The sequence below is a fragment of the Lampetra planeri genome, chromosome 59 (genome assembly GCF_965212315.1).
Source record: "Lampetra planeri chromosome 59, kcLamPlan1.2.h2, whole genome shotgun sequence".
NCBI classification, from domain to species: Eukaryota; Metazoa; Chordata; class Hyperoartia; order Petromyzontiformes; family Petromyzontidae; genus Lampetra; species Lampetra planeri.
The window spans coordinates 3,271,990-3,283,333 of NC_136165.1; the positions used below are offsets into that span (position 1 = coordinate 3,271,990).

Genomic DNA, 11,344 nt, shown 5'->3' on the forward strand with positions numbered 1-11,344 from the left:
AAAAGTGTCAGTTTTGTTGCCAGATAGAAGGGTCAAAAAAATATTATCATATTTTTTATCATATTTTTTACTGGCAAATGAGGTTCCAATGGTGTAAATGCTTACCCCGAGCTCTCATACTCTGATGGTGCATTGTCTTTGAGTTGTGCACCTTTAGGCGTTATCTAGTCCAACACCATGTGAGACTAGGCTCTAAGGAAAGCTGTCTCGGGTGTGGACCAATCAACTTCAAGGACAGTGCATACATTATCAGAGTTATGTCTTTTGTTTGCATTATGACTGCAGGTATTGTGGTCTATGCAAACATGACTCCTTGTAAAAAAAGGTGTCAGTTTTGTTGCTGGATAAAAGGGTAAAAAACCAATTATCACAAATGTTGTTGTTGTTGTTTATACAGTTCCAAAAAACACCGAAACGAGGCACAAGTTTGACATGAATTTTTGTTTCTTTATTTTCTTTTCTCGCAGGAAACATTCCACGAAAGGGGATGTCTTTACAAGCGCTTCGAATTTCCGCATGTCGTATCGAGCGCACTCCAAGTCGCTCCGCTCGCAAGTCGGCGACGTACGGTGACGCACTTGCAATTCTCGCCGCATCTCACGCACGCACGCAACACAAAGACAAAGATCCCGCCCCCCCAACCACGTGTTGTGTAGCCTCAACACACTGTTGGGGCAAGTGCTGTTGGCGAGCAACGCATTCGACAGACGGATATATGGAGTTCTAGATTTTAAGCTTTCGTGACTGCAACGATTCATAGTCTCAGGTTTTTTTCGGTAAAGTCACGTAGGTAAAAAATAAAATTTAAAGTTAATAAAAGTAATAATGGAAATAAAATAAAATAATAATAAATCACGACGTTTCGGAGGCAACACAAGTCTCCGTCATCAGGTGGGATCGTCACAGCTAAAATTACTGCATCAGTAATTAACTTTATTTTTTACCTACGTGACTTTACCGAAAAAACCTGAGAGTATGGATATATGGAGGACGGCAGAGCTCAGGCAAGTCGTTGGTAGTCCACGACTCTTCAAGTGGCGTTGTCTGTGGTGGCGATTGTGAAAGATGCACACTGAATGAAGGACAGCATAAAACTATCATCTTGATTTAAAGCTTTCGTGACTGCAGGGATTCATATTCTTGGTTCTTTCCGTAAAGTCACGTAGAAGAGAAATAATACAATAATACAAATATAAAAAATCAAATTCTCACGATGTTTCGATTGCAACACAAGCAATCATCATTTATTATTTTTCGATTTAAAGCTTTCGTGACTGCATGGATTCATATTCTTGGTTCTTTCGGTAAAGTCACGTAGAAGGGAACTAATAAAATAATAAATAAATAAATGCTTTGCTGTGGATTTCACACTTGATGATGATTGCTTGTGTTGCAGTCGAAACGTCGTGAGAATTTTTTATTGTTTTATATTTATATTATTTTATTATTTCCCTTCTACGTGACTTTACCGAAAGAACCAAGAATATAAAACCATCATCGTTATTATTATTATTGATATCGTTTAATGCCAATAGAGATCAGAAGTCAGTTATTTATTCCTCTCTCAAATGAGCATTCAGAAAGACAAAGATCTCCCGTGTAGCCTTAACAGACTCTAGGGGCAAGTGCTGTTAGCGAGCAGCACCTATGAAGGCCGGCACGGCACACAAAGCGAGTGGGTGGCCAGCACCACGCCCGACCGCCTTTGTCTCCCTAGTGGCTGTGTTTACCCGATGCACCAGCTACTCATTTGAGGCTGAGTCAACCTAAGCGGAGGCCCAGGACCGGTTCAGATAATCGTCACCGGTGTTGACCGTGAGCGAGAATCGAAATCCGGATGGGCCAGGTTCGGAGGGGAGCGCGCTAACCGCTGCACCACCGCTCCACACACACGAGCGGGCGTTCCGTACAGCGAGCGACGCTTTTCGTACGTATGTCTGTCGGACTTCTTTCGCACCGTACGTAGCAAACCAAACGGTGCTTGTCGGAGGTGCCGTCAAAAAGCAGTTCAAACGAAATGAGTTTGTTAAATCTAGACGATTTAAAAGTGCACGGCACCAGCGGCGTGCTAATATCGGGAGGAAGAGCGCGTTCCAGACGGCCGTAGGAGCGCATCCCGAAATCGCGGCGCGGCGCGATGCGGTTGCCACCACCGTCTCTTTGGGCGGTTGGTGGTGGCCTTGCTTGCCTCGCTCGGAGCGCCTCGGCAAATCTTCGATTTGTCTCGCGGTGACGACGATGTAAACGATCACCGTCGAAAACGATAAGCGTTCACGGAAAAATGGATTTTCGTTCGTTCCTTTGTGTTTTTTTTTGCTTGCAGGAGAAAGCACTGGCGAAGGGAGGTAATCCGTACGAGGACATTGAACCGGTAACCTTCACCAACCCCGCGTACAAGAATGACAAGTCCTCCTCCTCGGATGTCTACTACTAGCCACCTCCCATTAATCGCATGCCAAGTCAGGCAATCGTATGCAAACACCGTTTTTAATCTCATGCCTAGTCAGGGAACCAAACATCGATTCAATCTGACTAATCCAACCCGGTAACATGTACGGTACTGCATAGTCTCTGATTAACATATTCCATTGGTATTTTCATTAATTCTGACCAATCCATTCTAGATTTGAAGCTTTCGTGACTGCAAGGATTCATATTCTTAGGTTTTTTCGGTAAAGTCACGTAGGTAAAAAAATAAAAATTAATAAAAGTAAAATAAAAATAAAATAAAAATCACGACGTTTCGGAGGCAACACAAGCTTCCGTCTTCTGGTGGAACCGTCACAGCACGATAGCTGTATCAATTGTTTTATATACATTTTTTTACCTACGTGACTTTACCGAAAAAACCTAAGAATCTGACCAATCCAACCGGAGTAACATAACCCATTGTGATGTATGCGACTACATCACCCCGCCCCCTTCTCTGATCTTCGCACCTGATTGGCTCACGAGTGATGACGTCACCTTCACTCTATTTAAAATGGGAAACGGGAGGACATCTTCACAATTCTGGCAAAGTCACCTGATGAAGCTGGTTGCAATCGCCAGCGAAACGTCACTAGGACTCACATTGTAAATGTCGTGGGTTCCTCTCTCACCAACACACAAACACCAGCAGCACAATCGTGATACAACGCAAGGAATGGGCATGTTTTATTTATGTGACAATCCCGTGATAATTGGCTGTGTCGGGTGGTGGTGGGGCTTAACAATTCTGTTTACGCGATCTAAGCCAAAGTAACTGTTCCGATTTAAAGCTTTCGTGACTGCAGGGATTCATCTTCTTGGTTCTTTCGGTAAAGTCACGTAGAAGGGAAGTAATAAAATACTGTACTAAAAATGAAACATAATAAAATAATATAATAAAATAATATAACAATATAATATAGTATTATTTTATTATGTTTTATTTTTATTACAGTATTTTATTACTTCCCTTCTACATGACTTTACCGAAAGAACCAATAAGAAAAAGTAACTGTTGTTATGTAGTAGCCACCCTACAGCCCACCCGAAGACATTGAACGTCACCTCCTCGAAAATGCTGCCACGATAAGATGCCACATTGCATGCGTGTGTGTATGTGTACGTTGGGACTTCTTTCACACCGTACATAGCCAAGCATGCTAATCGTTGGCACGGGGGGCACAATAAAGCGATGATTACCACGATATAAGTTTCCATTACTTTTGTCATGGTGTTTTAAATGTTCATACTATTTTTAATAGTGATAATAAGGCTTTTGTTTTTTATAGTCAAGTTATTCTTGGAGGTGCGCACATATTGAGGTATTTGCAGCCAATATTTCGAGTCGGTTTAACACGCGGCAGTCTTTCGTGACCAATATTATTCCGAATAAAGGTTTTTGGGTTACATCGCTTAAGTCTAAATGTGTCGCAACCCTCCACCTGCCCGACACAGCCAGCAAGGTTTGTCACGTGGACAACGCGCCAATGAGTTTACTAATTCAGCCCAACGGTGTGTCGGAGAGTAAATCCACGACATTTACAATTTGGCAGAATATTTTGGCAAATCGCCCGATGATGCTGGATGTAATTACCAGCGAAACGTCGTCCTCAAAAACACGTACTATGAATATTTCTTTATTAGTACGGCAGCAAAACCAGTGCACCTGATGAAAACTCACGCGGATGCGATGTGGTAACACTCCATCCCGCGAAAGATGGGACAGATGGAGATTAAATTTCGATTTAGAGCTTTCGTGACTGCAGGGATTCATCTTCTTGGTTCTTTTGGTAAAGTGACGTAGAATGGAAATAATAAAATACTAAAAATAAAACATAATAAAATACAATTCTCACGACGTTTCGGCCACAACGCAAGCAGCCGTCCTCAGGTGAAGAACAGGTCTGTCGAGAAGACAGACGCTGTCTTCTTGCGTTGTGGCCGAAACGTCGTGAGAATTATTTTATTATGTTTCATTTGTATTATTTTATTATTTCCATTCTACGTGACTTTACCGAAAGAACCAAGAAGAATATGAGATTACTCCACACTTGCTGTACCGCCCGCCTCGTGGCAAGCCAGGGTATTATGGACCAATCATTGTTCTGAAGCGTTGCTGTGCATCCATTCGGAAACGAATATAACTTGAAAGTTACGCAACTCCCGCGAGCGATTTTTTTTCTTCTTCCTCTATCGAATTTATTTGTTGTGTACATCGCACGCGGACGGTCAGCCACGACGTCTGGGACGTGTGGTAGAATCTTGAATGGAATCGCGAATCCCAATGATCCCCCACCCCCCGAATGACACTTCCATCGGATAGCACGGAGGTGGTGGGGTGAATCGCAAAATGGGACGATTTCATCTTTCGCTGCAACGTAGCAAGTAGGAACACGCACAAAGCAAATGTCGCGTCTTACAGAGTGGAGATAGGATCTTGTCAGTGTGAAGTATGTTCCCCGAGTTATATGTTGTGTCCATCAACAATGAAATTCGCTTTACCCAGGTCACGCTTGCAAATGAGATGAAACCCGGTCTCTTGCGTTTTCACGCGATTAAACGTAATACATTTGACACCGATTCTGGATCGGTAGAAATTGATCATCATCATGAACTAATTATCAGCAAAACGTCGTACTACTCAAATTTTAAAATGCTGTTGATTCTCTCTTCAACACACCGGTGGGCTAAAGAAGTGAATTATTTTGTCCTTTGAAAAAAAATGACACATTTTTTACTGTTTGGCCGTGCCGTGTGGTGGAGGGTTACGACACATTTATGAATAACGCGATCTGACCCAAACACCTTTATTATAAATAATATTGGTCGCGAAAGCCTACGTGTTAAATCATGAACTAAACTATTTTGTTATTTTGCCAGGTGAAGTCCACTGAGCTACGTAGCTATTCTTTCAGAAGCGACCTGGCCACAAATGATAGCTCAACGAAGTCACTTATCACGTAAAATAATATAGCAGCCAAATAGTCTAAACGCACGTTTATAAAATGTGGAGGGAATAACCACGTGACCACGGGGAGAGACACACGCAAACTCCAAATATACAGCGGGCGTCAGGGTCGGGATCGAACCCACGGCCTCCTGCACACCAGGCGAGGTAGTTAACATCTCATAGCCACCGTGATGATGATGAGAGAGAGAGAGAGACACGCAAACTCCAAATACACAGCGGGCGTCAGGGTCGGGATCGAACCCACGACCTCCTGTACAGTAGGCGAGGTAGCTAACATCTCCTAGCCACCGTGGTGATGATGATGAGAGAGAGAGAGAGACGCAAACTCCAAATACATAACAGGCGTCAGGGTCGCGATCGAACCCACGACCTCCTGCACACCAGGCGAGGTAGTTAACATCTCCTAGCCACCGTGGTGATGATGAGAGAGAGAGACACGCAAATTCCAAATATACAGCAGGCGTCCTCAGGGTCGGGATCGAATCCACGACCTCCTGTACACCAGGCGAGGTAGTTAACATCTCCTAGCCACCGTGATGATGATGAGAGAGAGAGAGAGACACGCAAACTCCAAATACACAACAGGCGTCAGGGTCGCGATCGAACCCACGACCTCCTGCACACCAGGCGAGGTAGTTAACATCTCCTAGCCACCGTGGTGATGATGAGAGAGAGAGACACGCAAATTCCAAATATACAGCAGGCGTCGTCAGGGTCGGGATCTAACCCACGACCTCCTGCACACCAGGCGAGGTAGTTAACATCTCAGTCACCGTGGCCACGCCCAACATGAGTTGAGAGTCACGCATGCTCACGCTGGTTCAGCCGTTCGCGCAGCGGGTGATTAGCGAAACGCGACACAAACCCAGCAACCCAATTTCAATTGCCCTCTTGGTCACGGCCACCATGATTGGCGAGTGATATTGCCCCGGACACCCTACGTCCCATCGCCATCCTGCACTGACCAGCGTGGTGAAGTATGGTCCAGCAATCCCAATGATAACTCGACATAGTGACGAATCCATGTGAATGCTTTTCAAGTAATAAAAGTTGCATGGGTTGTGAGCGTCTTTGCCCTCCCATATCAGAATCAGAACATGTATTTATGCTGGAGGAATCCGATGAGCAATATGAAAGCTCTTTCATCACAGATGTCTCGATATAAAACCGGTCAAATTTGATCAAAGCACATTTGGAGGTAAAACCGGCGTTAAAAGGGTTTGACCTCGCGTCGTAAAAGCCATGCGTGTGCACGTTTTTCTTCTTCATACTTCCTTTCAATTCTTCTGGTTTAGGGTTAGCGGTGTGTATCTGAGAAGCGTTGCTTCTGACAGGGCCGCACAAAGGTTCTTGTTAGACCCTAGGCACTTCTGTTTCTTAGGCCTGCAGGGACAACTTCACTGGTTCACGTCTTGTTCTTGTGCTGCGCGATTCAATTGAGAATTGTGCGGAAAACGCAATTTGAAGATGTTATTTGCTGATTATTGCAATGAAAAAAAATATCTCAAAAAGGTCATCTCCGGTGTTAATTTCTCTCACCTTATGAAATGAAAAAAGATTGACATTGTCACGACTCTGCCTCTTTGTGTATAACACTGTACTTGTCTTTGGCACGTAAATATATTTATTCAATAATATATCTTAGTAACATTTTTTTAGTCATACAAACAACAACAAAACATGGTCAACATTTTTTTCGTAGGCCCTTTACGTTTTTCGTAGGCACTAGGCACAGTGCCTACTACTGTGGCCTATTCGATAATCCGGCCCTGGTGGGTGGGTGGGTGGCTGGGTGAGTGGGTGGATGGATGAGTGAGTGGCTGGGTGAGTGGGTGGCTGGGTGAGTGGCTGGGTGAGTGGGTGGCTGGGTGAGTGAGTGGCTGGGTGAGTGGGTGGCTGGTTGAGGGAGTGGGTGAATGGGTGAGTGGGTGCATGAGTGTGCCCTGGGCACTGCCCACTAGTGTGGACTATTGGATAATACGACCTGGGTGGGTGGGTGAGTGGCTGGGTGAGTGGGTGGCTAGGTGAATGGGTGGCTGGGTGAGTGGGTGGCTGAGTGGGTGGCTGGGTGAGTGGGTGGGTGGCTGAGTGGGTGGCTGGGTGAGGGAGTGAGTGGATGGGTGAATGAGTGGGTGGATGAGTGGATGGCTGGGTGAGTGGGTGCCTGAGTGGGTGGCTGGGTGAGGGAGTGGGTGGATGAGTGGATGGCTGTGTGAGTGGGTGGCTGAGTGGGTGGCTGGGTGAGGGAGTGGGTGGATGGGTGAATGAGTGGGTGGATGAGTGGGTGGCTGGGTGAGTGGGTGCGTGAGTGGGTGGCTGGGTGAGGGAGTGGGTGGCTGAGTGGGTGGCTGTGTGAGTGGGTGGCTGAGTGGGTGGCTGGGTGAGGGAGTGGGTGGATGGGTGAATGAGTGGGTGGATGAGTGGGTGGCTGGGTGAGTGGGTGCGTGAGTGGGTGGCTGGGTGAGGGAGTGGGTGGATGAGTGGATGGCTGTGTGAGTGGGTGGCTGAGTGGGTGGCTGGGTGAGGGAGTGGGTGGATGGGTGAATGAGTGGGTGGATGAGTGGGTGGCTGGGTGGGTGGATGGGTGAGTGGGTGGATGGGTGGGTGGATGGGTGAGTGGGTGGCTGGGTGAGTGGGTGGCTGGGTGGGTGGATGGGTGAGTGGGTGGATGGGTGAGGGAGTGGGTGGATGGGTGAATGAGTGGGTGGATGAGTGGGTGGCTGGGTGAGTGGATGCCTGAGTGGGTGGCTGGGTGAGGGAGTGGGTGGATGAGTGGATGGCTGTGTGAGTGGGTGGCTGAGTGGGTGGCTGGGTGAGGGAGTGGGTGGATGGGTGAATGAGTGGGTGGATGAGTGGGTGGCTGGGTGAGTGGGTGCGTGAGTGGGTGGCTGGGTGAGGGAGTGGGTGGATGAGTGGGTGGCTGTGTGAGTGGGTGGCTGAGTGGGTGGCTGGGTGAGGGAGTGGGTGGATGGGTGAATGAGTGGGTGGATGAGTGGGTGGCTGGGTGAGTGGGTGCGTGAGTGGGTGGCTGGGTGAGGGAGTGGGTGGATGAGTGGATGGCTGTGTGAGTGGGTGGCTGAGTGGGTGGCTGGGTGAGGGAGTGGGTGGATGGGTGAATGAGTGGGTGGATGAGTGGGTGGCTGGGTGGGTGGATGGGTGAGTGGGTGGATGGGTGGGTGGATGGGTGAGTGGGTGGCTGGGTGAGTGGGTGGCTGGGTGGGTGGATGGGTGAGTGGGTGGATGGGTGAGGGAGTGGGTGGATGGGTGAATGAGTGGGTGGATGAGTGGGTGGCTGGGTGAGTGGATGCCTGAGTGGGTGGCTGGGTGAGGGAGTGGGTGGATGAGTGGATGGCTGTGTGAGTGGGTGGCTGAGTGGGTGGCTGGGTGAGGGAGTGGGTGGATGGGTGAATGAGTGGGTGGATGAGTGGGTGGCTGGGTGAGTGGGTGCGTGAGTGGGTGGCTGGGTGAATGAGTGGGTGGATGAGTGGGTGGCTGGGTGAGTAGGGTGGCTGAGTGGGTGGCTGGGTGAGAGAGTGGGTGGATGAGTGGGTGGATGGGTGAATGAGTGGGTGGATGAGTGGGTGGCTGGGTGAGTGGGTGCGTGAGTGGGTGGCTGGGTGAGGGAGTGGGTGGCTGAGTGGGTGGCTGGGTGAGGGAGTGGGTGGATGGGTGAATGAGTGGGTGGCTGGGTGAGTGAGTGGGTGGCTGAGTGAGTGGGTGCGTGAGTGGGTGGCTGGGTGAGGGAGTGGGTGGCTGAGTGGGTGGCTGTGTGAGTGGGTGGCTGAGTGGGTGGCTGGGTGAGGGAGTGGGTGGATGGGTGAATGAGTGGGTGGCTGAGTGGGTGGCTGGGTGAGTGAGTGGGTGGCTGAGTGGGTGGCTGGGTGAGTGAGTGGGTGCGTGAGTGGGTGGCTGGGTGAGTGGGTGCGTGAGTGGGCCCTAATCACAGTGCCCACTACTGTGACCTATTGGACAATATGGCCCTGGCCGTTCTGCAACCTCTCGCAATGCGTGTGCCGATGTCGCCCGCCATTAGCTGGGCCGCGGCCCATTCACTTTCACAGCTTCCAGTTCGAGCAGAAACATTCAAGCAAACGAACGCGCCAGTTGAATCATTCCGAGTGGCGAGTTGAAAGAAGGCAACCGCGGGAGTGAGATCACCAGTTTGTGTGCATGGCCCTCTCCCTCCCCCCTGAGGCCACGTGTTCTTCGCTCAATTTCAGAGCGGCGGGGGAAGGCCCCACTTTTGCCGATGAGACATTACCGTCAGCCGTGTGAAGACCACCACGCTTTATTTGCAAACCATTGGGGTTCATCTGCTCGGTTCTTTCGGTAAAGTCACGTAGAAGGGAAATGATAAAATAATAAAAATGAAACATAATAAAATTATTCTCACGACGTTTCGGCCACAACGGAGGATGCTTGCTCTGGGGCAACACGTTTATCATAACATCGACAGGCCACAACACAAAAGGGGTAACGGCCCCTTCCACCCGATACTCTCTGGAGGTAGTCCCTCCTGGCGAGCTCGCCTACCACGAGCTAGCACTACGCCTACACTGCTGGGCCTTGAGTCTTCCCTTGACTCTTCACTGGTTATAAGCCGAAGCTTTCACCGGTACAAGCTCGAGCCGACCCTAGCCAGCGCAGAGGTCGCAACCGGGTACCCGATACCCGTACCCTAGCCGATACCCGGCTACCCGTACCCGGCCAAGTACGGGTACAGGTACCCATTTGCGACCCTGGTGCGGCCGGGTACGGGTACGGGTAGGCCGTGAGTCACTGGTGAGTAATCGTTTGTCACTCATTTCGGGCAGGGTACGGGTAGGGAACGGCTACCCGTACCCGGCCAGGTACGGGTACGGGTACCCATTTGCGACCCTGGTGCGGCCGGGTACGGGTAAGGAATCAAAACCCGTTTGCGACCTCTGAGCCAGGGGTTCGGCTCTGCCCATTGGGGTCTTCTCTTCAGGGCTCCAGGATGCTCGTCAATCTTCGGCCGGACGATGACTGCCGGCACCGTTCAGAGGTCCGGCTTTTATACAGAGTCCGTGGCTCGCTCCGCCTTCCTTCCAGAACCTTCTAGCAGGTCCTGGGAGGGTGACGTCATCCCCCAGCCATCCTCCTGGGGTCTGGGTCCCTGGATGCGATATCCCATAGGGGTTACCGTTGGTCCCTTGGGGGCCGTCCATAAATGACGTCACGCGATTTTGGAAGATTTTTTACCCCCCCCCCCTTTCGTCACACGGCGTCACAAAAAGTCAGACCCCCCCCACTCAAATATGACGTCACAAAGCTCTGCCCCCCCCCCCAAATAAAACATGCTTCAAATCGCTTTAAACTATTGTGATTGTGGTGCGTATTTAATGTGGCGCTGCACTCTGATGTTGTAGGAGAAAACATTTATTAAAAAGTCTATTTAATTAAGTAGAACGTGTTGTCTTTATTTATTTAAAGTTGCGCATTTTGATGTGACGTCACATTTCTCACCCCCCCCCTCGTCACACATCGTCACAAATGTCTGACCCCCCCCCCAACCCTTGGTGCGTGACGTCATTTATGGGCCATAGTCCTTGTTCAGTTACTCTTCCGCCCCCTATTGACACAAGCTTGTACTGCCGGCTATGAGTCGTGACGGTCATGTCCAACCATGCCACTATGCAATGTTACAGGTAGGAACAATGTCCCACACTGCCCACCAGGGACTTTTTGTCTGTCTGTCTGTCTGACTGTCCGTCTGACTGTCTGTCGTGCATAAATAAATATATAATACAAACAGCTCTTTGATTGGTGGAGACCTACTGCCGGGTACGGAGAGGGGAGGGGCCTAAGGGAGGAGGGAGTCAGGAGAGGGGGCCTAAGGGGGGGGGGGGGGTCAGCGGAGGAGCCTGAGGGAGGGGGGGGGGG

At 49.5% G+C, this 11,344-nt stretch overlaps 1 protein-coding gene across 1 annotated transcript in view; it reads left to right on the forward strand.

The window, feature by feature from the left end:
* LOC144736163 (mucin-13-like) overlaps positions 1–4,629 on the forward strand; it is a 20,786-nt gene extending 16,157 nt beyond the window's left edge. The window contains exons 6-7 of the mRNA XM_078618749.1: positions 468–564; positions 2,324–4,629. Of these exons, the coding sequence (XP_078474875.1) occupies positions 468–564; positions 2,324–2,434 (208 nt within the window). The 3' untranslated portion in view covers positions 2,435–4,629. The remainder of the gene's footprint in view (positions 1–467; positions 565–2,323) is intronic.
* Positions 4,630–11,344: the final 6,715 nt, after the last annotated feature.